The sequence below is a fragment of the Cheilinus undulatus genome, linkage group 10, assembly GCF_018320785.1.
Source record: "Cheilinus undulatus linkage group 10, ASM1832078v1, whole genome shotgun sequence".
NCBI classification, from domain to species: Eukaryota; Metazoa; Chordata; class Actinopteri; order Labriformes; family Labridae; genus Cheilinus; species Cheilinus undulatus.
The window spans coordinates 10,676,806-10,704,361 of NC_054874.1; the positions used below are offsets into that span (position 1 = coordinate 10,676,806).

The window sequence follows — 27,556 nt, forward strand, 5'->3', positions numbered from 1 at the left end:
CTCGGTCGCGTGTTTGGGATTCACTTTTTCGATCAGTGAAGGATCGACAAGTTCGGACGGAATAAACACACATCAGGCCACAGTCTTTAAACAGGTCCTGATGACAGAGAGCATGTGATTCCGGTTGGTCATAGTTCTCCATTTCCCGGCTGTTGTCAGAGATTTCCATCACCAACCAAACCAACCGTACCGTAAACACAGCCTCATTTGTTTTCTCCTCACAGCAATTATATCATGTGATTAAAAACATTTTAAATAGAGCCTTCGCTGACTTTTATTTGTGTAAAGCGGATCTATTTCATGTCGAGGAGTAATGTAATAATCCCGAGCTGTCATTACGGCCCAGTTTCCCCCCCTGTGCGCCGAACTCCATCTGATCTGCGCACTTATGAGAACCAGACTGGCGCACACCCTCACCGGGCACCGAAAAGGAAAGAAAAACTTCTTCTATGCCGGTGGGACAGGAGACAAGAGAGCGCTTTGAGTAAAGCCTTCAAATTAATATCGGAAATGTTGGTTTCAACAGAAATGCAGGGGACGTTTTTTTACCTTCCAGATGGTCAGAATTAAAAGACTTAAATATTTGTGCCTGGACAACCCCTCCAGCGCTCTAAAATGCTCTTTCTATTTATCTATCGATGTCTAAAGGAAGGGAAGCAGCATCACGACCAATCAGGAGCTGGCTTGTCCTAAATAAATGAAATAAAAAGGTGATCTGATTTATATTGGACACAAACTCTGCTTCAGGATGATTCACCTGTTTTCTGACTTGGTAATAAACATTTTCCCTCCTGACAGGGGCGTAGCACAGGGGGAAAAGGGTACTGACTACCCTGGCCCAAAGTCAGGATGGGCCCTTGGGAAGCCAGCAATGAAAAGTGTATTTTGATTTATTTTTTCTTAGTAATCAGAGACATTATTAAATTAAAAGTGACTAAAGCAGTGATCCTCAATGCCCATCTAAGCTGCCTGCTGCAGTTAAATGCCACTTATTTCCCATTTTGCCAAACTTTTATGCTTTTCACTAAGTGACTTTTCACTCATTTTTTACTCATTTTTTTGCCACTTTGGGACCATTTTTGCCACCATTAACTCATTTTTTGGTCACTTCCTACCAGTTTTTGCCACTTTCTGCCATTTTTCTCCCAGTATTTGTCACTTTAAGCCCATTTTTGCCACTTCTATTTGTCACTTTTATCCTGCTTTTCGCAATTTTTTGCCCCTTTTTGCCACTTCTTGCCTGTTTAAGGTGGCTTTTGCAATTAAATGCCACTTTATGCCCATTTTTCCCACAATTTTTTTTCAGATTTTTCCCATTTTAGTCACTTTTTACTCTTTTTTTTTTTGCCTTTTTTTTGCCACCATTAACTCATGTTTTGGTCACTTTCCACCTGTTTTGCCACTTTCTGCCCTTTCTTGCCCTTTTTCTCCCAGTGTTTGTCACTTTTAGCCCATTTTTGCCACTTCTTTTTGTCACTTCTTGCCCTTTTTGGACACTTTTATCCTGCTTTTTGTCATTTTTTGCCCGTTTATGCCACTTCTTGCCTATTTAAGCTGCTTTTTGCAATTAAATGCCACTTTTTTTGCCCATTTTTCCCACAATTTTTTTCTAATTTTCACCCATTTTAGTCACTCTATCCGTTTTTGTCACGTTTTTGCCACTTTGGGACAATTTTTGCCACCATTAACTCATTTTTTTGGTCACTTCCAACCCGTTTTGCCACTTTCTGCCTTTTCTTGCCATTTTTCTCCCAGTGTTTGTCGCTTTTTAGCCCATTTTTGCATAACGCATATTTGTAAAAAAAAAAAAAGACTCAATATATGTTGCTTGTCTCACCGGTTAAGGGGGCCCTGTGTAAATTTTTTCTGGGGGCCCACAATCCTTAGCCACGCCCCTGTCTCCTGATATTTATTTTTGAATCCAGGGAACTCTAAAAAATGGCACAAACGCAAATTAAGTACTACTTCAGCTTTTGTTCAGCATAAATGCTGACTTCATCCCAAAGTGAAGTAATGGTGCCGGATGCCCAAAGGCCATTGGCCAAAGTGGACACTGAAAATATAACCCTGCTATAAATCTCATTTAGTTTCCTTAATGATAAAAAGTTTAATTATAAAACTTGTTTTCTTGCAGGTAAACCCAAAATCTTTCTTTGGTCTTATTACACCTGTTGATGCTTGTCGTCCACCTCCGGTTAACCCCATCAGAGGAAATAACCTGATGCTTCCACGAGAAAAGTTTCGGTTCCACTTGTCCACAGTTTGTCATTTGTCCCAGGAAACTAGACCTTCAGGCCACACTAACTTGGCTTGAATTTTTTACAGCACAGACCCATGTGGAGGAATGCACGCTGCGCTCTTCCCTCCCTCTCTGTGACGCGAACCAGAGGAACGAGCTCTCTGAGAGACAGAGAGGAAAGGGGAGACACTGACACGGATAAAGAGGGAGAAAAATTGCACTGAGGGGGAGAGGCGTGCCAATAATCAAGGTTTTTGGATGAGGGCGCGCGTCTTGGAGAACACATGGGAAGGCACTGGATCAATTACGCAGCGTCACGGAGCCGCCGTGAAAGTGGAGGGGCTCCCTGATGTGCTGCTGCTGTTGCCTGTTCTAACCCATCCTGCCCTGAATGAGCTGGGATAACGAACCCTCCGCGGGACGAAGCTAGAGTTCAAACGGTTATAGGACTAAAAGAAGGATGGGATCTTCCGCAAAGATGCAGGGTCTCAGCTCCCGGGCTCACGCCTTCTCGGTGGAGGCACTTGTTGGGAAACCCTGCAAGAGGATGAAAGTGTCGGAGGCGCACGAGACAAGTTCAGCTGGAGGCACCGCCAAGGACACAAGCATCTTTGGTGAGGAAGAAATTTCAGGAAGATTTTCGAGGAAAGTGGCGCTTTGGAATGCATTTTACGCACAAGATGAAACGACATAAAAGTAGCTGTTTGCAAGTTTGAATATTTTTTAAATTAACCTTAAAAAATCATAAATGAAAAATATGTCAATTTGTTTTTATCACTTTATTGGTCTGGAGGAACCTTCCACGTGCTCCTCTTTGGATTACGCATTGGTGATATAAAAATAAAGCCTTATGTCTCTGCTACTTTAGAAAGAAAACACTTCTCTCCTGAGCACCTTTCCATCCCAGTGTTTGTCATTTTCTAGGCCTGAGCGACTATCCAGTCAGCCAGATGAAGAAAGCAGGTTCAACGCCGAGGAGGACAGCGGACACTTCCTGTGACCCGGAGAGTCAGACAGTCAGAACACCGACTGAGGAGTCCGAGCTCAGCGGAGAGGAGAGCGGGCCGAAGGAGAGAGAGTTACGCACGGACAGATCGGAGGTCCGCGTGGAGCTGCAGGGCTCCGAGCTGTGGAAGAGGTTCTACGAGATCGGCACCGAGATGATCATCACGAAAGCCGGCAGGTAAATGATGACGAGAGAGGACCATGTTTACAGCCAGGATGTAGCTGCGGCGTTTCAGGCCTTTAGGGTTCATTACTGAACTTTTTACGCAAAACTCCAAACTCAAAAGGTGGCCGGTAACAACCATCTCACAATTACTGGGGCTTTTCATCATTATGTGTTGATTTTTAGCAAGACACACGTGCACTTTAAAACGAAAAAATAGTTTATAATATTAAAAAACACAGGCTTAATTCCATGTGGTCTGGCAAAAATAAATAAATAAATAAAAATAAAAATAAAAATCTCTTTTACATGTAATCATAATAATAATAATAATAATAATAATAATAATAATAATAATAATAAAGACCATTTTAGTCACACAAAAAGAGTCTTTTATTCCGACTCCCACGCAGTACTTCCATTAAAATCCCTCTTTACGCGTTATTTTTTTCGTGTCCACATAAATAAACATCGTACATTTTCTCTAAACAAGATGAAACTCAGTTATTGTTGACTTAATCCCTCAGTTTACTGTGTTTTATTTTAAATCCACTTGATCTAAAATTTCCTGTCCAACACACATTCGTTGCTTCAGCATTTTTGGAAAAATAACTCTGCGCTTTGTTTGAGGAAAATTTAAAGTCGTGCGTAAAACTCAGAAATTGGAAATGATCGAATTTGGTCCAAGTGAATTAACCTCTATTCTCCATTGATGCAGACGTATTTTATGTGATCAATCAATTGAAATCTTGTGACACAGGGACTTTCTTAGTCAATTTAATTTTCTCTGTCTTTCTGTTTCGAATAAACTCATCCCTTGTCTGATGGTATTTCGCGCGCATCTCTCTCCTTCTTCCACAAATGAGTTATCAGGAACCTGCTGAAATCTTGGTTCCGTTTATTCAATTACTGAGAACACACGCTGTAAATCTCGGCAGTGAAGATGCCCTCGTGGCCCCTGGAGGTCTCTGAACTTTCCTCTCAACTTGGCCTCTGCACGCAGCAAAGTTCCTGCCTCTAGTCCAGGGGTGTCAAACTCAAGGCCCGGGGGCCAAATCCGGCCCGTGGATGGATTATATCCGGCCCGCAAGATCATATTTGTATAAGTGGCCCACCAGTATGAGGTCTGCAGGTTTCCTCCAGTGTAGGTTGTTAAGCTATAAAAACCTGAACAAGTAAAGAATTAGAAAGATTTCATAAAAAGTCAAGAATGTGGGAAATAAATACATTTGTTTTTATTTCCTATTATGTTTTGCATCTCAAGATTACGACTCAAACTTATGATTTTGACGTTTCCTTTCATACTTTGACCTTTTCAACTCATAATTTTAACTTTATATGTCACATTTTTATCTTTTAGATTCCAATTTTAAATTTTAAGTCATTTTTTGACCTTTTCAACTCCTTACTTTGGCTTTTTAATCCCATATTATGATTTTAAACTCATGATTTCACATTTTTCCTCATATTTTGACATTTTAAATGAATAATTTTTACTTTTTATATCATATTTTGACCTTTTAGACTCCCAATTTGAAATTTTAGTCATATTTTTAACTTTTAAAGTCAGCATTTTGAATTCTAGCTCATATTTTGACATTTTCAACTCATTGTTTTGCCTTATTAATGACATATTTTGACCTATAAAACTCACAATTTATAATTTTAAGTCATATTTTGACTTTTTAACTCATGATTTGAAATTTGATCTCATATTTTGACCTTTCAAATGCATGATTTTAACTTCCTCCTCATATATTTGCTCTTTAAAAACACTATTTTTTTTTTACATTTTTACTAAAGTGTTGTGATCTTTTGGACTAATTCGTTTAATATTTTTGTCTGAGATTTGAGCATTTAACCTTATCATTTTTACTTTTTTGAATCTCCAAATGTTTTATCATCAGTGCTGTTTTTTTTTTTTCAAATTTTATTATTGGTGAAAATGAGGTTGATTTATGGTTAAATGTTGACCCTGTTAGGCTCTCAGGTTAGACCTAAATCCAGGATCCGGCCCTGTTGTGATTGAGTTTGACACCCCTGCTCTAGTTGAACTCTTTCTGGATGACATGTATCAGTGCTAAAACACTGTCAGTTTAAAAGGGTTAGAGATAAATTTAATAAAATGAAGAAACACGAGCCGCTCTCCTTTCTAATGAAATTCCATCCTCTCTCTTCCTTTAGGAGGATGTTTCCCTCTGTGCGCGTAAAAGTGCGCAACCTGGACCCGTGCCAGCAGTATTATATTGCAATGGACGTGATGCCCGTGGACTCCAAACGCTACAGGTGTGTGTGTGTGTGTGTGAGCTTCCTCTGATAAGATTGACCACACTGCCTGTGTGTTTACTCACATGTATGCTCCGGCAGGTATGTGTACCACAGCTCGCAGTGGATGGTGGCTGGAAACACGGATCACTCCTGCATCTCACCCCGGCTGTACGTGCACCCGGATTCCCCGTGCGCAGGAGAGACTTGGATGCGTCAGGTCATCAGCTTTGACCGGGTCAAACTCACAAACAACGAAATGGACGATAAGGGACATGTAGGTAACCCGTCTGAGCATGCGCTGCTTCCTTCTCTCTGTCCAGGGGACTGGGGGGGGCAGCAGATGAAAATTTTCAGTAGAAGACGTTTTTTTGGAAAATAAATCTGGGATTACTCTTGCTTATTTTTCTTGCCTTGTTGAACCGTGTAGTCTCATACTGGATATTGTGCAGGATGGAAAGCCTGTGATCCTTTTTTGTTTGGATACAGGAGTGGAGATCCTTGTTAGCTCTAGGATTTCCTCTGAAGGATCAGGGATGTACATTTATGAAGGATGTGGTGATGTGGAGACTGCAGCAGGCTTTTCACTGCTATTTTGGGTCTTTTGGTGTTTATTCTGATTTAATAAAGCTCCCCAAGGTGTGGGCCGGAGCCCACCGGTGGGCCCCAGGTGTACTATGAGAGCCACAAGAGGTCGTTTAAATAACAAAAAAAATCATAGAAATAAAAAATTATGATAAATCACATTTTAAATGATCCTAAAATATTTGATTAAATGTCATTTTTAAGTCTCAGAAGTAGCAAAACAGCCAGAAGTTTTAACCCATGTCATCTTTTTATCATCTATTTTGTCTGATGCATACACACGGTGTCACTCTTTAATTGGTGCTGGATTAACTGGTGGCACTTCCTTAAACATTCTACTGTGCTGCTTGCTTCCAGACTTGAAGAATTTACCAGTGTGTTCAGAGACATCCATGCTACTGTGGGGTTTGCTGGGCCATGCTGCACGTTTACAGAGATACATGTTAGGAAAAACCACTTCAGGGACTCTGTAGATGTCAGATTAAAACTAAATAAAGGCAGAAGCTCATCAACTGGACTTTGTGGCCCCATAAATACTTTTTTAATGTCTAAAAGTAAGCAGCACTGTAATTCTGTTTATGTAACAAAATATGAAAATCAAAGGTTCATAACTGAGTCTCATGTTATGGCTGTACAGTCTGGTTTTGGCAGGCCCAGGAGATTCTCAGGTCTCAAATTGGGCTGCAGCACACTGAAGTTAAGGAAAAGCAGCATTAGAGCGCCTGGTTCTTTTTAAATACTTATTGAGTTTGACATATAAAACTACCCGGCATTATTTGGCTTTGTTTGTTCTGCATGTAGAGAACTTTAAATCTATTATAGCAGTGGTTTCCAACCTGGGGTCCAGATACCCCCAGGGGGTCGCCAAAGATCCCAGGGAGGGCGCGGGACCCCTGTCTGCTCTGACTGTCAAAATTACATGTACATATTTAAAAAAAAATCATGATTAGAAACAAAATGTAGGACAGCATATTAGGGAAACCCTAAAGATGAAATTAAGAGAGAATCTGTTAATTAAACTGAAATTTTGGGTGAAAAAAGAGACTTTTTTTTAGATTATAAAGTCATATATTTAAAAGAAAGCAAACTCAGAATATCAGAGCTTAAAAAGTTGTTTATTTACAGGAAAGACTCGAATTTTCAAGTTTAAAATGCCACTTGAAACTCAAAAATTTCTTGTTTTTGTAATCATTAAAATGTAATGCTGAAATTTACGAGAAACCAAACTAAAATTAAACTGTGGTTGGATTTTAAATTTTTGACTTCGTTATCCCAAAAGTTCTAGGTATTGGTTCACTTACATTTGTGACTTTTAAAGTAAAAAAAAACAAGTTTTTTTGTAAATGAACAACTTTTTAAACCTGATTGTTTAAAAAGTATTTTCTTTGAGAAGACGCAGCTCCTCTTTATGATTGTTTTTTTGGACCTAGAAGACTGTCGTAATAACAGAGGGTTTATAAAAAGATCTTTTAATCAAGAACAAGAGTCTGCAGGCGTGTCATGTTGGGATTTTGTCAATGAAAACAATTCAAACTGATGTTCAGATTTTCTGTTGGGTCCTGGGGGGGTTTATGAGCGGGGGGTTCTGGGTAGAAAAAGGCTGGGAACCACAGTATTGTACCTTACAGCTCAAAACCGTTTGGGCTTCTCCTTTAACAGGAACCAAAGAACACACAGGATGAATGCTTTATTTTGAATATTGTCTTTCACTTTTGACGTTTTTTGTTTAAAGTAATACTAAGAAAACAGCATAAATAAAAGACTATGTTGAGCTTTATTTATTATGAACATGCTTGACAATTTCCACATTTTGTCAGTCGTTCAAACACAGTGATTCTATTTAATAATTCTATCTGGACTTTTAAATGCTCAATTAAAAATGTCACTGCAGTTATGATGGCATCTGTGCAACAGCGATAATTACAGTCTAATGTTTCGTCTGTGTACTTGTTGAAATTGACATTTTTCAAAATCCAGTTTTGACTGTCAGTGAAAGACTTCATAAAATAATGCTGCAGTGCATCACTGTGATTGATTCAAACTATCATAGTATGGAAATATAGAAGATTTAAGGTGCTATCAACATATTATTACATGTTCTTTTTATTCTACCTTACACAGTGAAAGCTGATCTGCCTGAATATTAAAAAAAACACGAGAAGCCACTCATGCAAAAGTATTTAGAGTTTATGTTCCTAAAGCCTTAAATCTTCATGTATAAACAACATGTAAACATCACTATTAAATCCCAGTGTTATCTTAACAGTCTGAATACTCTCCTTGTTCTGAGGACCCATTATTCTCCCAGATGAACACATATTTATATAATTTAAACCCTAAATCTTTAAATCATGACACACTGCAAATCTCAAACTTTTCAAATATCTGTTTTTGATCTACATTTAGAGCGTTTCTAATAAAACACTTATCTAATCATTTTATTTAAAGAATTTGATTTGTACTGTCATTATGGTTATAATTGTGATTATGACTTAAGTTAATTCATATTGGTAGACATAATTATTTGTAAAAGACTCATTTAGCCTGAAAAAGTTATGAAAATGTGCAGAAAGATGAGCAAAAGATATTACATGTTTGTACTTTGCAATTAAGCTACAGTATGCTACTCTAGTCAAGACAATGTTTCACTTTTTCTGATGTTGGAGCCACTTTAAGAAGAGATGTAAAATTTCAAGATGTAAGAAGCTGATTTGCTCATAAATGAGTTACATTTTGCTGTTGTAAAAGATTTGTTTGGGTCATTTTTGAGCCTGAGACAACACGCGGGTTAAATATAGTTTTATCATATAGTTGAGACGAGTTGTTGATCATTTAGTCAGTCAATAAATAGTGATGATAATAAATAAATAATAAAAAGTAGATAGTAATAATAGATAATGATACGATACTAGATGGTGTAATAGTATAATAATATATAATAATAATAACCAATAGCAATTATAAAAAGTGAATAACTGATGATAATTCAGTCAGTAAATTTCAGTTCAAGTCTTGATTAAAATATTGTGACTCAGCTTTAGAGCCTATTTCTCTCTGTGGTTGTGAGGTCTGCGGTCCAAAATTGGACAAACATCAGATCCTGACTCTGCATGCAGATTTCGTAAAGCCATCCTCTGCAGCATTTTAATTTTAAACTCATCTGAAAGAAAGTGAGCCTGACACGATCCAAAACAAAGCCCTGACCTCCAGAGAGACTGCTGAGCGCTTCCCTATCAGACACCTGGGACAGAGACTCTGTTCACCTGCAGAGACCTCAGACACAAAACCAACCAGCTTTTTAAAATTTTAATTGAGATAAAATTGAGTTAAAATTTTAACTCAATGGCATGAATCAACCAGAAAACTGGAATGTTATTTGTCCCTTAACAGGGACTATGAGGTTGCAGAATACTTCAGCACTGTGACTGACCCATAGCTGAGGAAATCTCTGACTATGTACACACAGTGAGCAAAACCTCACAATGGAGAGAAGACGCCACAGTCAAGGCTGGATCTGCACCCGCTGCAGCCAACAGGAGGTGGAAACAGATCTGCACTCTCTAACCACCTGCCCTTTGTGCACGGACATCAGAGACAAGTTTGTTCCACTTTTCACCAGCAAACAATCAACAGGAGCTTCCAGAACTGCTGGATGGAGTGCAACACTGTGCAAATGTTGCAGCACATTATGTGAGCTGTTGAGACAAGATCCTCAATCACCACACAACAAAAAAGGACTGTCTGAAAGAATAAAGATGATTCGGATATTTTTAACCATCATTTTAAAGTTAAAACCAGAATTTTGATATCAATTATAACACTTTTTCTGTAATTCATATCCTCATACAGTTGTACATTGTTTTGGCAATGAAACTGATGTTTCCCATGCCAGTAAAGCCAAATAAACTGATATGAATAAAAGAAACACTAAACAGTGGCTTTTTTTTTAGTTAACACAAAATATGGTTCATATTTTTGAGCATACCTTTTAAATCCAGCATTTCTTTTGTGTCATTTGGTATTTAATATTGTTGGATTTTCTACAAAAGAAGCAATTTGTTCATTCGCCTGGAGCTTTTATAATAAATGTATAGTAAATATATAGTAAATGTTTTACTTGGTCTTAACTCTTGTATGACAAATCATTTACTGGTTACTGATAAAATTCTTACACAACTTGAAAGCGGTTTTACACTGCAGTCCCAGCGCTAAATTGTTGTCTCTGAAGTTCCTTTAAACAATGCCATTAAAGCATATTATATATTGTTCACTTTTTTCTCTTCATCTAGATTATTCTACAGTCAATGCACAAATACAAACCCCGTGTGCACATCATCCGACACGACCCCCGTGTAGACCTGTCACAGATCCAGTCTCTTCCAGCTGAAGGAGTCCACAGTTTTTCCTTCCCCGAGACCGAGTTCACCACCGTCACCGCCTATCAGAACCAACAGGTAACACTCACTCACTGGTTTATGCTTTACAAATGAACACTTTAACAGGACTGAGACACTTCTGCATGTTGTGACATACAGAAGAATACATGTGAAGTCTTAATTTCACTTGCTGTTTAAAACAGCTTTTTTGTACTTTCTTAAAAGAAGATAATGAAAAACTCTACAATTAATGTTCTGCACAGGCGCTCTGTGACGCCTCCATTCTGCATTTTCAGCTGTTTATTCTAATGTGGGGTAGTAGTGGCTCAGTTTGTAAGGACTTAAAGTGCTTATAAGATGTGTTCACACCTTTGGATGTTTTACCCTGGTCAATATAATTTGGCTTTTTTGACAAAAAACATTTTTAATGTTAAAGTAAAAACAGACTTCTACAGGCCAAAACATAAAAATATGTAATGTAAAATAGGTGACTGCATAAATATTCACCACCATCAAGCCAGTATTTAGTAGATGCATCTTTGGCTGCAATCACAGGAGAGTCTGTTTGGATAGGTCTTACACTCTGGACACTGTAATTTTACTCCATCCTTTTTTGCAAAATTGCTCAAGCTCTGTCAGGTTCCAGGTCTTCCAGGAAAATAAATCTCCCAAACAGCACTTCTCTTGCAGACTGACTAAGATTGTCGTCCAGGACTGTCCTAAATTTTGCCACATTCACACCTTTACAAGCCCTCCAGGGCCGGCTGCTGAGAAGCATCCCCACAGCATGATGCTGCCACCACCATGATTCACAGCGGGATTTTGTATTGTAGTGATGTGCAATGTTTTTGTATGCAGTCTCTACCGTCTCAACTGCTGAAGCTGGTAACTCAAAGGTGTCTTGGTGGCCTATCTCATCAGTCTCCTGATCAGGTACCACATTATGGTAGTGGGATCTATACACCCTGCCAAACCTGGGGTCCCTGCTTTCTACAGCTAAGAGGCAGAAGAGCTACAGCTTCATTGTTTTCTGACAGATTTACCCACAGTGGAGAAATATCACGGATTTTGAATGTCAGACGAAAATTGCATCACATTTTAGTCTAGTTTTAGTCGTCTTGACATAAACTAAAGTTAGTTTTTGTCAGTTTTAGTCATCACAGATCTATTTTTGTTCGTCTTAGTCTAGTTTTTGTCATGGAAAAAAAAGCTGTCGACAAACATTTTTGGTCATAGTTTTAGTCGACTAAGTTAACACTGCTCAGTTTGTGAGGACGGCCTGATCTAGGCAGATTTACACATGTGCCATATTCCTTCCATTTCTTGATAACAGATTTATCTAAACCCCAAGGGAATTTCCAAACGTTGGAAATGTTTTTGCATCCATCCCCTGACTTTTCCTCTGAGTTGCTTGGAGTGTTCTTTTGTCTTCATGGTGTAATGGTAGCCAGAAATACTGAAATACTGGACCTTCCAGACACAGACACACCTGTCTGGACTAGTGCTTGTTTTTGAACACTTGCACCAAAAAAATAAATAAAAAAAATAAATAAATAAAAGGGTAAAAACATCCAAGGGAGTGAATTATGTCTATAGGCACTGACCGTCCAGAATTTGAGGGTTATCAGTTTAAGTGCGGCTCGTACCAAGACTGGAATTTGTACTTCTGAGGTCCCCTTGACAAGGCACTGGACCCCTCAACCTACTCTGGAGCAACTTTGTGGGCAGCACCGCCTTCCTGTGACATCTCTCACTTGATGCATGTCCATAGGATCCTGTTTGATAACAGCAATAAGTCTTGAGAATTGATAAAGTGGTTTTTGCCCCCAGTCTAACACCCTGATCACAGAGACCTCTGTCATCCAAACAGATAGCAAAGACATGAAGTCGATGGCCTTTCTCCTCACGGTCACTGCAGAACCCTTAACTGCAGCATTATGATTTTCCTTCTGGCCAGTGTGGGTGTGTGTGTCCCTGTGCAGAGGGAGCTGACCCCACCGTTGGCTCCTCCAGTTACAGAGCCGTTCTCAGAGTCTGCCAACTCCTTTCATCAGGGCTCTGTTTTACGATCAGAGAACGTATTATTACAGAAACTCAGTAACAAGCTATGACTGGGCGACTGCTGGAGTCCTCTGCCTATTAAAGCCCCAAATAAAACTGCATGACCTCCAAGAACCCTGTTTGACATGGCCGATTGCCCTGGGTACTGCTGGGAGATGCAGTCCCAGAGGGAGAGCTGTGCCGCTCTCCGTGCTGATGTAAAACTGAGCTCATTGTTAGTTTATACATCAGTGGCTGACATGTCCACTCTAACTCATGTCTGTTCTTCTCTCCTGGGCAAGATCACAAAACTAAAGATCGACAGGAACCCATTCGCCAAGGGCTTCAGAGATCCTGGGAGGAACAGGTACGTGGAACATGCACACTTGTTTTGGCTCTGAAAGGCATCCAGAAAAGGCCCCAAGAGGGGATTTAAGGTTCAGCCACCAACATCTGACACCACATAAAACCTTCAACTCAAGTTGAGGGGTGTAGTGCAGAATTTCACACCTCTCGCAACCAATATTTAAATACCTGGAATAACAGTAGTGGGTGTTTTTACAGCATAAGTGTGTGTTTGTGTGTAGAGGAGTGTTGGATGGTTTGTTGGAGTCGTATCCATGGAGAGGCCCTCTCAGCCTGGACTTAAAGCCATTCACCATACAGCTCCAAGGTACGAAGCAGCAAAACTGATGACTTCTCTGCAGCTAGATTTGCTTTTAAATTCTACGTTTTTCAACAGGAAGCTCAGGGTCGACGACCAGCGGCATGAAGAGTCTCCTCCCTCTCTCCTCTTCTTCATCGTCTCATCCCTTCTCTGTCTCCGCCATCTCCTGCCAGGACGTCGCCCTTCACACGCTCACTCTTCCTCTCTACAGTAAAAGCTCCACCACCTCGCCTGCCTCCCCGCTGCCCAGCAGATCCTTCTCCCCCATGGGAGGAGACAGACTGAGAGGCCTCCCTCCGCTGTCCCCGCTGGTAGATCTTCCTCTCCTCTCTGCACTGCAGGCAAAGAAATCCCACTCCAGGGACCCGTGCCTTCATGCCTCTCCGGGAGGGTCTCACTGCCTCTTCCCCCTCCACAGCCCCCTCAGCCCTCAGGGGCCGTCTCTGCTCCCTCATCTCTCTGACACTGCGGGCCCCTACTGTCTCTACCGCTACAGCTTCCCCCTGAGCCCCCAACTTGCTGCTATTTCCCGGCACGCCAAACTAGCAGAGGACACCACAGACTGTCTGCTGCGCCAGTCTCCGTGGCACCCGACCACCAACCACTGCCTCTGACAGCTGGACCGCACTTTCAGGCTCCGGCCCATTGAGTGTAACAAGCCAAAGCTTATTGCAACAAAACATTTGAGCCAGCCTCAAAGGAGCAATAAAGACAAGACTGTGCCAGTGGGGGATGTTTTGATTTTTCATATTCTGAGGAGGATTTCCCAGCACAAAAACTGATCCTGGAGTAAACAGACATGTAGACAGGATGTAGATTTATATTTGGGGCTGAGAGTAAAGTTTCTTTACAGCAGGGCAGAGCCTCTTTTCCCCTTAACTATTTCATAACTGTAATGGTTTTCCCAAAGACCTGAGGTATGTGATATAAATGTTAATGAACATGACAGCGATTGTTAAACTGAAAATAAGGGCCCATTAAAATATTTTACATACTTTCTGTTCAGATCACCACTATTCTGACCATATTTTCCAGAGGTGAAAAAGGAAATGTTTCCTGGCTTTCATCATATCTAAGACACGGCGTTGACATGCACTCAGAGAAGTTAGTCATATCACTGTATGCATGATGAATATAAAATCACAGCTTCTGATTACTACATCTTATCTGCACAGGTGCATGTGGTGTTTCTTATTACTGACATCATATCATGTTTGTTTTGTTGATACAGTGCCTCTAAAAAGTTTTCATGCCCCTTGGATGTGTTACCCTTTTACTGATTTTATAAATCAATCATGGTTGATATAATATCACTTTTTTGACAAAAAGAGAATTACAAGGAAAACTCTATGTCAAAGTAAAAACAGATTTGAGCAAAATTATGTAAAAAACAAAAAAAAAATGTGTTAAGTTATCCAGGATTTTCCGACATTTTGTCAAATTCATTAAACCCTCTTCCTATACAAGCCTTCCAGGGCTGGCTGGCAAGAAGCATCCCCACAGCATGATGCTGCCACCACTGTGCTTCACAGTTGGGATAGTGTAATAAGACCAAAATGGTGCTTTTTGGCCATCATTGGTAATTATGACAGCTATTTTTAATTTAATTCTCAGTCTTAGGGTCAATCCCCTTTCTACCCCTTAGCCCTGATCGTAGCCCTTCCCCTCAGTTTTGTGCACTGACTCTTTTGAATCGAGGGCTAGGGCTAAGGGCCACAGAGCCCCTGAAACAAAGATTCTTTAGGACCACACTTGAAACAAAGGGGTATGATGAAATTCCCAGCAGGCACTGTGTTCACTTGCTAAATAGCACAACGGACTATGAAGGAGGTGCATAACTGTAAATATTTTCAGCATTTATGAATTATTATAGAAAATACAACAGTTGTGTTTTCTCATATTCAATCTTAAGCTACTAGGGATGGGGTTTTATTGTATTTTCAGTATTTACATGTGTAAACCAGGGCTATTACCTGCATAAATAAATGAAGAAGATCAACAGAGATCCATAGTATGAACGAGGTGGCTCTGTTTATCAGCAATGTGCGATGATGAACAGCAATCAAGTGGTGTCTCATTTCTTTAGTGAAGGTTTCAACTCCTGCATCTCACCACTCTGTTTCAAGGGGAAGAGGTAGACAAAGGTGAAGGGCTAAGTGGAGAAATGGGAATGGCTCTGAGTCTTTAGATTTAACATCCTTTAGTTTTAGTCACATTTTAGTCATTTCTACTCTTTATAGTTTTAGTCAACAAAAACTCAAAATCATTTTAGTCTAGTCTAGTCCTCACATATATGTCTTCACTTTTAGTCCAAGCATTTATTCTTTTACCTGGTACCAAATAATGGTTGTGTGTTCCCTTTACCCTGCCAAACCTGGGGTCCCTGCTTTCTACAGCTGAAAGGCAGAATAGCTACAGATGCATTGTATTTTGACAGACTTACCCACAGTGGAGAAATATCATGGATTTTGTATGTCCGATGAAATCTCAATTAGATTTTAGTCTTGTTTAAGTCATCTTCACAAAAACTAAACCATCTTTTGGTGAATCTTCATCATCAAAGATCTGTTTTTGACTAGTCTGAGTCAAGCTTTTCCATTGAAAAAAGGCTGATTACAACATTTTTAGTCATAGCTTTAGTTGACAAAAATAACACTGCTGGCCATCAGACAAGACATTACATTTGGCGTTCACCAAACACTGCACATCACCACAAACACACCCTCCCCACTGTGGAGTATGGTGGTGGCAGCATCATGCAATGGGGATGCTTCTCAGCAACTGGCCCTGGAAGGCTTATAAAGGTAGAGGGTGAAATGAATGTGGCTAAATTTAGGTCAATTTTATTTGGTCTGCTAGAGAGGTGCGGTTTGGGAGGTTTATCTTCCAGCCTGAAGCATACAGCAAAAGCTACACAGAAATGGTTTGAAGACAACAAAGTGAATGTTCTGGAGTGGATGAGTCAAAGCTCCGACCCCAATACAGCGAAGAATTTGTGGCTGGACTTGAAAAGATCTGTTTACATAACTTGAGCAGTTTTGCATTGGAGAATGGAGTAAAGATGTGCAAGCCTGACTGAGATCTATCCACACAGACTCAGTGCTGTGATTGCAGGCAAAGGTGCATCTACTAAAAACTGACTTGAAGGGGGTGAATATTTATGCAGTCACTTAATACACTTTCCAGAGTTTTATTTAATTGACATTACTTTGTAGAAATCTGCTTTCACTTAGTCATTAAAGATATGTTTTTTGTTAAAAAAAATCCAAATTATATTGGTCATGATTGATTTATAAAATCAATAAAAAGGTAAAACATCCGAGGGGGTGAAAACTTTTTATTGACGTTGTAAAGACTGACAGATGCATTCCCTTGAACACATTTTTCTAAAGCTTTTTAAAGGTAAAATATTAAGAGCTCCTTAGTGCACAGCAGTTTGGAGTAGAGGCTAAGATAACCTCCTCTTTGATATAAACAGGCATAGTGGATCGGTTTGAATCAAAAATGGATTCTGAATCAATAACATAATGAAACTTTCTCACTTAACTCTGTGTCTAACCCAATATGATGTGTACACGCCCACATCCGATGAAGATAGTTCCAAAAATCAGATCCATTGGGACGCTCAAGCGTTTAAAGGCATTCCAAGCTTTCCAAATGTAAACACAATAATTCGCAGCATATTTCAAAGGAAAACTCCAGTATAAAAATAAGAGTGTTCTTCTTTCTCGTGTGATAGCATTTGTTGAAATTACTCTAAGTTAAACAAAAGCTTGTTTTCTGTTTTCAAGCTCTAAAGTGAGCTGAATCCCAGAGTCAGGCTTGGCCAGCCCTGACTAATAACATGAGCTCATCAGGTCTCTCTGTGGTTGTAGGGCAAGATCAACAGCTGCCAGGATTCAGCCAGTTTCCATTCCTGTACTTTATTAGCAATAACAGAGCTAATCAGAGACGCATGGAGGTGAAAGGGTTATTTTATTCTGGCCTAGTCTGCAACATGATTGGAGTGAGGCTCTCTGCCCTCTAAAATGAGCCCCAGCAGCCATGCCATCATTATGATAGTCATTGTTGTAACATTGTTCCAGGATCAACAGTAAGTCAATACTGCTGTGCGGAGGCCTAACTTCAGGAGACATGTGGAAGGCTTTCAGAAAAGTGACTTCTAGTGTGCCCGATGAAAACCTCTAACCACTGTGGCCCAACATAATGCGGTGTTTTTTTGTCCCATTCTGGAGGGGGCACACCCGTTTAGCCGCTGATGTGATAATTCCTGCCTTCAGCTAAGACTCAAAGCCCAAATCCCTCCCTCCCTCCTTCTCTCTCTGCAGTGCAGAACAGCGGTTTAGGCAAAGCGGGGGGAAATGGCCTGTTTCCCGACAAACGGTCGTAACCAAACAGCAATTTAGTTGTCATGGCTGAGCATGGCAGTGAGCTAATGCGCGCTGGACGTGGAAATAGCAGGAAGAAGTTAATTGAGGAACTCAGGCAGGGGATGGCCCGGTGTTCAGCGCGCGGTCAGGTGCAGTGCTATCAAACAGCCTGCCCTTTGTCTGCAGACAGGCATAATCTGTGCCGGTTATTTGATACTGTCTGTCATTTCCATGTTTGGCTTTGGGGGCAATCATTTAAACTCCCAACTAATTCCTGATCTTTCAATCAGACAAATTGCTTTCATACCAGAAGCTGAACTCCGCACCTGCCACTCCCCTGCAGGGTAAAACAAAAACACACTCAGTAGAGAAAAAGCAGTGAGCACCTGCCAGTATTAATGTTTAAGCCGATTTTTAAATCATAACCAAGGCCGTACACGCAAAAGGAGAGGTTCAACTAATTTCTAACATCATTATCGTTCAAACACAGAGGCTAGACTGGTCGCCTTTTGTGGTGGCGATTACACACAGTGGTGATTCCTTCAGATCTCACAAAAACTCGTGTGACCAAACGACTTCAGAAGAAAAACTGATATGAGGGACTGATGCTGTCAGCTGGCTGTTGGTCCTATTGTGGTTTGTCTTGCCTGGTCCTCTTTTAAATTTTTCCCTTAGCTCAGAGCACAGTTGTTTTTATGTTCACTGCCATGTTTCTGAGCTGTAACTGTCCAAACATCTGGTTGGCAACGCTTCCCAGTCAGCATGCTCTTATTGGCTATAGCGGATATTCCATCAGAGGCAGCCTGACCTGGAATTAGAAACATTAAACACATATGACTTTTAAAATTCAAGATAAGGGACTCTGACTCAACAGAGAGTTGAAAAATAATCTGACATCACCAACTTGGATCCAGTCACAACATAAATCTCAAAATCCACCTTCAAATGTCTCATTTGTAGCCAGTCTAAATATTATGATGGGATTCAATAAGTAAACAAAGTTGGAGTGGCTGCAGTATTTTAAGTAAATTTTGAGACACGTTTTTTGTGTTCTTTTCCAGGCTTGGACGTCTACCTGCTAGTTCAGTCTAGCAGCTTTTGAGCTTTAGGAAGCACAAACAAAGGAAAGAAGAAAACCAAAGATACCAGAAGCAGATGTTAAACCCTTGCATTAATTTTATAAATCAGTCATGGTCAACACAATTTGGATTTTTTAAGTCAGTATTTAGTAGAGTCACCTTTGGCTGCAATCACAGCACTGACTCTGTGTGGATGGTTTTCAATCAGGCTTGCACATCTGGATACTGCAGTTTTGCTCCATTCTTCTTTGCAAAACTGCTCAAGCTCTGTCAGGTTGCACAGGGATCAAGTGTGAACAACCCCTTTCAAGTCCAGCCACAAGTTTTCTATTGGATTGAGGTCTGGGCTTTGACTCGGCCACTCCAAAACAGTCACCATGTCTTTAAACCATTTCTGTGTAGCTTTTGCTGTATACTTCAGGGCACTGTCTTGCTGAAAGATTAATCTTGTCCCAAGCTGTAGTTCTCTAGCACACCGAATAAGACTGTCCTTTGGAACATTCCTATATTCATTTTTATCTCTACCTTTACAAGCCCTCCAGGGGCGGCGGCCGAGAAGCATCCCCACGGCATGATGCTACCACCACCATGCCTCACAGTGGTGATGGTGTATTTGGTGTCATAGCGTCTTGTCTGATGGCCAGAAAGCACCATTTTGGTCTCTTTCTTCCATTTGACCATGGAGTCTCCCACATGCCTTTTCGTGAACTCGAGTCCAGATTTAATAAGAGCTTTCTTCAACAGTGGTTTCTCTTTCCCACTCTCCCATAAAGCTCTGACAGGTGAAGAACTTGGGCAACAGTTGTTATAAGCATAGTCTCCCCCATCTCAGCTGCTGAAGCTTGTAACTCCTTCAGAGTAGTCATAGGTGTCTTGGTGGCCTCTCTCACTAGTCTCCTTCTTGCACGGTCGCTTAATTTGTGAGGACAGCCTGATCCAGACAGATTTACACATGTGCCATATTTTCTCCATTTCTTGATGGTGGATTTTACTAAACTCTTTTACTAAACTCTGGGGAATGTTCAGAGCCTTGAAATTTATTTGTATCCATCCCCTGTCTTATACTACTCAATAACATTTTCTCTGAGTTGCTTGGAGCGTTCTTTTGTCTTCATGGTGTAATGGTAGCCAGGAATACTGATTAACCAGTGACAGGACCTCTCAGTAACAGGTGTCTTTATACTGCAATCATGAGAGATACATGCACAGCACTCAGGTGATCCCCACCTCTGTTGAATGAGGTCAGTCACTTTAAAGGGGGTGAATATTAATGCAGTCACTTATTCAACATTATATATTTTTATCTAATTGATTGAACTCTGTAGAAATCTTTTTTCATTTTAAAATTTAAAATGTTTTCTATTTTTTTTCAAGGACAAATTATATTGACCATGATTGATTTATAAAATCAATAAAAGGGTAAAACATCAAAGTATATAAACAAGTTTGTAAAGCTTTACTCTACATGTACTGTCACTTTATGTGTATTTGCATATTTCCTACCGGCCTTTTACACATGTCTAAAACCTCTTAAAGCCCATAGGTGGTTAAAAAAATGGTGTTGAGTTAACCTTTTATCGGCCTGTCAATGATTAACCCGCCGTCCATTCACTTGTGTTGTTAATTTGCTTGACAATCTGTCAGCGTAATCCTCCTGAAGGTGGTGGATGAGATAACATGGAAACTGTGCTGATTCAACTTTGCAATAACAAGAGGAGGGAAGTTTCTGGGCCATTCCGGCGTGATTGACAGGCAGTAAAGGGAGAGAAATTTGACCCTGAAGTCATTTGTTTCCAATCATGTGAAATGGCATCCTGAAACAGGAGAGAAGCCCGGCAGAGAGTCTGGAAGTGTAAATATACTCTACCTTCATTAGATTAGCATGCACCACACACACGTGCATGTATGTCAGCTATCTCCTAATAACAGTTGCTGTACACTAGCAAACACACACACGCTGCTACACACAATCCTTTGACCAGGCAGCTCTGTGCCCTCCAGCCTCCCTCATATTTGGCTCTGTGAGTCTCTTGTGAGGGTTTATACTGGTTGCTATTTTCTCTGCAAACTCAATAAAAGCGGGTTATTTATCAGGTTAGATTATGGGACGTGACTGAGCTCAGCTGTAAAGTCCAAAGTGAAACCAGCTGTGGCTGAAATTAAATTACACTGAGTTATAATGTGAAAAGCAAGAGTTTTACAGTTATTAAGCAGTATTTGATTGTCCTATCAGGCAGGCATTTGCTGGTCAAAGTTCACTTTGTCTGTTTGTCTTTGTCTATTTGTCTTTAATCTCAGATTTATCTGTCACTGCAGTTGTCAACAAGTTATTAATAAACACCCCCAAAGACTCCACGCTCCTTCTTATTTGTGATCACAAGTCTCGGAGAATTCTTTCACAAGAGTGCTGACAGAACCCGGAGCCTCGTCTGATTTACTTGTTGCTTTGTATGTGCGTGTGTTACGCATGCTGCTTGCCATATGACCAAAGTGTGCACGGACACGGGTCACAGGGGCATTACATTGGCATGTGCTCCCTGACAGGCCCCTGTCTTGCAGGAGCAGAGGTTGCATGAGTGCTTTAACATGTGGCCTGGCACCTGGCCTGCTGTATGTCTGTGAGTCTGCGTGTGTGCTGGAGTCATCCCTGAGTAGTTTATTAACGCCTCTGCAAAGAAACTGTTAACGACCCAAACAGCACTGACACTTTCCCTCACACCTCGCTGCTTTGTTTACGCCTCTCCTGTCTCATTTCTACAAATGAACATTCTGACACGATGCTTTGTCATATACGGGTGATTGTGTTGTGCATTCAAAATCTACTTCGTCTCTACATTTATTTTAAAAAAACAAACATTTTGTAAAAGAAAAAAAAGATGATTTTGCTGATAATAAAAGCATCTAAAGTGTATGATGTTAAAACATCCACATCAGCAAATTACTGCCTAAATAATACACATGTTGTATGTCAAGAGGTTCTTCACAGAGAGATCTTTACAGGTGCATCTAAAAAACTAGAACATTACATAAAAGTTATTTGATCCCTTTGATTTATTTTATTAGGTTAAATTTCCATAATGTCTAGATTTCTTTTGTTCCATCATCTTCCACAAAGAGTTTCTGGCACAGAATGTGATTGCTGGAAGGGCTAAGTGTTTTCAGAGGGTGGTATCAAAGTGTATATGGAAAGTTGACTGGAAGAGATTGCTAGTAATTGATTTTAAAAAATAATAATGATCAAGATAATCATACAAATACACTGTGATTATTCATGATTAATCATACAGTTAAAATTCTACCACTGAACTGCATTTTGGTTTGAGATGACTGATGTAGAAGTGGGAAAATATTGTTTATAAACTTTATTTAACATATCAGCTAAGTTACAATGGTTTGTACATTACTATATATAAATTTACTGAGAAATAATATCTATAAATTGCAAACGTAATCAGCAGACAAACGTAGCAAGTAAAAAAAAACTTAAGCTGTAAAGTAAAGATGCTGCTGGTCTGCAGTCTTTGGTGACACGTTTAGCGGTTGCATTAGCTAGCTTAGTTGTCGTTTTGTTGACGAACCCAGGTCTGCTGCTCTCCGCCAGTGTAGCATGACGACCGAGGCTTTATCCTGTGTTGGTGTTAGCATCTCTGCTAGCAGACAACTTTGGTTTCACCTAAACTTCTATTTGGCAGCTTTTTAAACCGAGATTTAGCGTAAAGCAAACCTGGACCAGTATACTCACTTAAGACTTTCACCCCAGGAATGTAAACATCCGCGCTGGACGACAACAGGACGAAGTTGTGGTCAAAGGTCAAACTTGGTCACGTGATATATATATTTTTATTGTTAGTATTATTGTTGTTATTATTATTATTATTACTCTTCTTCTTCTTCTTCTTATTATTATTCATTTATTTATTTTTACCGCGTTTAGTTTTCAGATACTGTATTAGCGCCTTCAGGAGATTTGTCTAGAATGAGACCCCTGATAGTGAGAGACGCATTAAATATTTTCTTTATATCATTTACACTCAAAATATTCTTTAGGCAGTCAAATAAATATTTAGGATGATAGTCAACCAAATTTTTTTCATTTGAATTTATCAACATTTTTTTCCATCCCAGGAAAACCTCTTAAAAACAGTGCCTTGGTCAAGATTGATTTTTTCATTTACAAATTAAAGATCAGTGTGTTTTTACAGAGAAGCCCAACTAAACATACAGAATAAGCACTGACAAAAGTTTGAAATTAAAGTAGCAATACTACTATAGTAGCAATACTACTATACTATACTACTACTATTACTACTACTATACTGCTAATAATAATAATATGAACAACTGGATATAGCATGCTACTTTTGTGGTGTTGCTATAGCTAGTTTGCTACATTTCTGCAGGGTGTAGTGAAGAATATCTTTTTAAAAAGTCACTAGTAGCTTAACTCACTACCTTTTTCAAGTAGCCCCTAAATGCCTACTGTATCATATTTGATACACACTTTTATTGGACCTCCATCTAATCAAAATGATTAATAAATTACTTTTAAAAAATTTTAATACAGGCAGATTAATTATTTAAAAAAGGCCTACAGTGGATTATCGGTTGCCAAAAATGCCTTAATGAACCAAATGTGATACAAAAATATAGATATGAAATTTTATGGCAATTTTTCTTTTTTTCTTTTGGATTTGGGTAAAAGGTTAAATAAATATATCAGTCACAAATTTGAATTTTTTTGGCTATTAAGGCTTTAATGGGGTAGCTTGCCCAACATTGTGTGAAGCCCCTTAAGTCCCAAACAGTTTTTAAAAAATATCTTGGTGAAAAGATATAGTTTTCTTCACACAAAAAAGAAAGATCTTATGGAAACTAAGTTACATGTATGATATATTGTTAGTTTCCAACCATTGGTCCCGGGCCTCTAAGGGGGAGCAAAAGACTGCAAGGTTTCATCTGCTTTTAGGCTGTCAAAATTAGTTTTGCATATATTAACTAAAATCAATGTAACACACTGATGGTTGATAAAAAAGTCTTTTGGTAGTTAAAAATGTGTATGGACCAGTTTTTGAGAATTTTATCAATGGAAACAATTAAAATTGATGCTAATCTTTAACAGCATTGTTTTTTCCCATGTTGGTCATGAGGGGGCCCAATGTTTTATGGGAGACAAGTGAGGGGTGCTCCAAGTAAAAAGGTTGGGAACCACAGTGTTATATGATAACTGTTGCTTTTGGGATGTGTATCTTGCGTGCAAATTATGATCTAACCTGTGTATACAAAATAATATCATGTAAATGCACAAACAAAAGTCACTTTTAGGACTTTGGGGGCTCATAAAAAACAAATACCTTTCTTTATATGGTAATGTTTAAATTATTTTACTAGATTTTAAATCAGATACTTCAATGCTTTAACTTTGCTTACATTATCACTGTGGGATATCAGTGGATGAATAATTCTGCTATGGGATATCAATGATAGTTAAAGATGATCAACCTTATCTTCAGGTATTTGTCATGGACCAGAGTGCCACACAAGATATCCATCAAACAATTTTGACCAAAAACAAAATGAGGAACACTGAAAACAAGAGGCCACTACACTCACTGTAACAGAATGATAAAAAGAGTAACATGGACTTAGTTCGTACTGTGCCTGCTCTGGAACCATCCTCTCTGCAATCACAGATTTGATCTATTTCACCAAAGAAAGGCAGCGTGCTCAGACACTCACATTTAAAATTTCTCTCACTCATTCTCACAAACCTGAACCGTTTCTGTGTGAATGACTGTGTGATCATGGTGAGAGAAAAAGGACATTATTCTTCCTTGGAGGATTCCTTCAGCATCAGCGGAGCTGTGCGTTTGGGTGTGGGGCGGCTGTGGGGAGGCTGTCATCACCCCGCTCTTGACCAACAAACACAACACACACTCTGACCCCGGCTGTCCATCATGGGTCAACCTCCTTCCCTCTGAGGATCAGTGTGTTTACTAAGCCCTTCCTCAGTGTGAGGGACCTAAGGGAGATTCTACAGGTGCATGTGTGACAGAGAAAGTGTGTAAGAGAGGGGCACTCTCTGGGAAGGATTTTATTTAATATGCTCCTATAACTCAAGTCTTTTGGAGCAAGAGATGTGAGATATTCTTTTACTTTTCCCCCCTATCTCTGACAGAGGGATGGATGATTTTTAGCTCTTTTTGCTTCCTGTGTATGACAGGTTATCACTCTTGGGACGGATACAGCAGAGAAGAGGGGAGAAAAGGAAAGAGATAAAGAGAAAATGATGCTCCATGCGGTTGCTGTATCGGATGGCACATGAGGGGCTGTGTTGAGGGTATGGGGGAGAGAAGAGAGTGATTTAACGCTGGCCTGTTCTCTCCTCTCCTCTTACCCCTGCCCTGTGTCTTTCATGTCTCAACCCAGGGTCGACACGTCTGCTGCCCCAGATGGTGCTGTCTGTCTGGGCTGCCCTCTACAGGATGTGCCCCCCTCACCACCACAACTACAGACCTATACTCACTTAATTGATTTCAGGGGGGAAGGCCCTCTTTCTCCTCTGTTTCACTCACACACAAACAGCTTGCCAACAGCTCACGCCCACCGTGCACACACACATACACGCGGCTGGTGCTGTGTGCTGTCAACGCTAATTCAATTTGAGACGCGGGAGTGTGACTAACAGCAGGTCTACAGAGTGTTTTACCATATGCACCACCATCCACACACACTCACACACACCACTGGTATAATAGTAGTGTAATTCCAGAGGTAGGACTCCTATTAATAGATATCCCCTCTTCCTGTTTCTCACATTGTCAGAACATCATCATCTTGTCAACAACTGGAGTAACACCTCATTAACCACCTCAGCTCACCACTGAAAGCAAGTCAGTTTACACCTAAATGTCCAGGTGAAAGTCTTTGTGTTATAAGCAGAGCTGGGAAAAGTATACAACTATTGTACTCAAGTAAAAGTACAGTTACTTTGGTTACATGTTGCTAAAGTAAAGAAAAGGATTGATCTATAAGTACACTGTAAATTAAAGTTTAAGTACTGAGTAGCTACTGAGGAGTTGAACAGTAAACAGTAAAACAAGAGAACAGATCTGCAACCAGGTTGTTCAAATAAAGTCATGCCTTTATAATAAAGTAAAATACACAGCACAGGTGACAGTGATCATCAAACTCATATAGCGTTAGATTTTACACTTTAAAAGTGTCCAATCGACCCACACTCTAATAGTTTCACTACACTTTTGAAATGGTTAAATATTTTACAGTATGACAGAGCTGTAGTAACTTGCAAATCGGTGGCAACGTGGGTCTCCTCTGGCAAGAACAAAGCAGAGAAAACCTCATAGCAAGGCATACTGATGAAAAAACACAACAGGAGGAGAACCTACAGTCACAGGTGGGATCTCTAACTCAGTGGATAACTTCACTCATGGTGCAAAAGTGTCTTGCATAAAAAAAAAAAAACACACACTACAATCCACCAGAAACATGAGCGAAGAAAAAAAGAACAGCAGGGATCTCTAAAGGAAACATCTAAAATCAACTAAACACATATAAGTATATAAGTCACGCATGTTCGACATTTTTTATTTTTTACAAAAACTCTTTAATGTCAAAGTGAAAACAGATTTCTACAAAATAATGTCAATAAAATAAAAAAATTACGTCATGTGAAGTAAGTGACTTCAAGAATATTCACTACCTTTTAATGGCTGACCTAATTCAGCAAATGCCCAGCCAATTGGTGCTATAGTCTCATAATTTGTAAAATGGGGATCACCTGAGTGCAGTGAATGTGTCCCAAGTGATTGTAGTATAAAGACATCTGTGTCTGGAAGCTCCAGTAGCTGGTTAATAAGTATTCCTGGCTACCATTACACCGCGGAGACAAAAGAACACTCTATGCAACTTGGAGAAAAGGTTATTGAAAAGCATAAGAATAGGGATGGATACAAAAAGATTTCAAAGGTACTGAACATCCCCCAGAGCTTAGTTAAATCCATCATTAAGAAATGGAGGGACTATGGCACATGAAATCTGCCTAGATCAGGCCGTCCTCACAAACTGAGTGACGGTGCACCTATGACTATTCTAAAGGAGTTAAAAGCTTCATCAGCTGACATGGGAGAGTCTCAGCACACAACAACTGTTGACCCAGTTCTTCACCAGTCAAAGCTTTATGGGAGAGCAGCAAAGAGAAGGCCACTGCTGAAGAAAACTCATACTAACTCTGGGCTGGAGATTGCCAAAAGGCATGTGGGAGACTCCATGGTCAACTAGGAAAAAACTCTTTGGTCTGATAAGATTAAAATGGTGCTTTTTGGCCATCGGACGAGACGTTATGCTCAATGGACACCACTAAGAATGCACCATCCCCACTGTGAGGCATGGTGGTGGCAGCATCACGCTGTGGGGATGCTTCTCAGCAACCAGAAATGGTTTAAAGACAACAAGGGGAATGTTTTGGAATGGCCGAATCAAAACCCAGACCTCCATCCAATAGAGAATTTGTGGCGGGACTTTTACATTACATATCTTTATTTAATTGACATTATTTTGTAGAAATCTGTTTTCTCTTTGACATAAAAGCGGTTGTTTTGTTTTGTTTTGTTTTTTGGAAAAAAAGCCATATTGTATTGACCATGATTGATTTATGAAACCAATAAAAGGGTAAAAAATCCCAGGGGGTAAAACTTTTTATAAGCACTGTAACATTTGCTGAGGTGGATTGATACATACAGTGAAAGTC

General features: G+C 39.8%; 1 protein-coding gene and 1 long non-coding RNA gene across 2 annotated transcripts; one reads left to right on the forward strand and one right to left on the reverse strand.

Annotated features, from left to right (window-relative positions):
- The first annotated feature begins 2,630 nt into the window (after nt 1–2,630).
- tbx22 (T-box transcription factor 22) lies at nt 2,631–13,954 on the forward strand. The gene is given in 8 exon segments (XM_041798075.1): nt 2,631–2,853; nt 3,164–3,422; nt 5,592–5,693; nt 5,775–5,949; nt 10,547–10,711; nt 12,976–13,040; nt 13,261–13,346; nt 13,416–13,954. Coding segments are annotated over 8 exon segments (1,614 nt in total).
- Nucleotides 9,615–22,575, reverse strand: LOC121516686. Its single transcript, XR_005992504.1, has 3 exons — nt 22,532–22,575; nt 10,578–10,695; nt 9,615–9,952 (listed from the first exon to the last, which is right to left on the reverse strand). It is a non-coding gene; the product is annotated as an uncharacterized LOC121516686 (long non-coding RNA).
- Between the last annotated feature and the right edge of the window lie 4,981 nt (nt 22,576–27,556).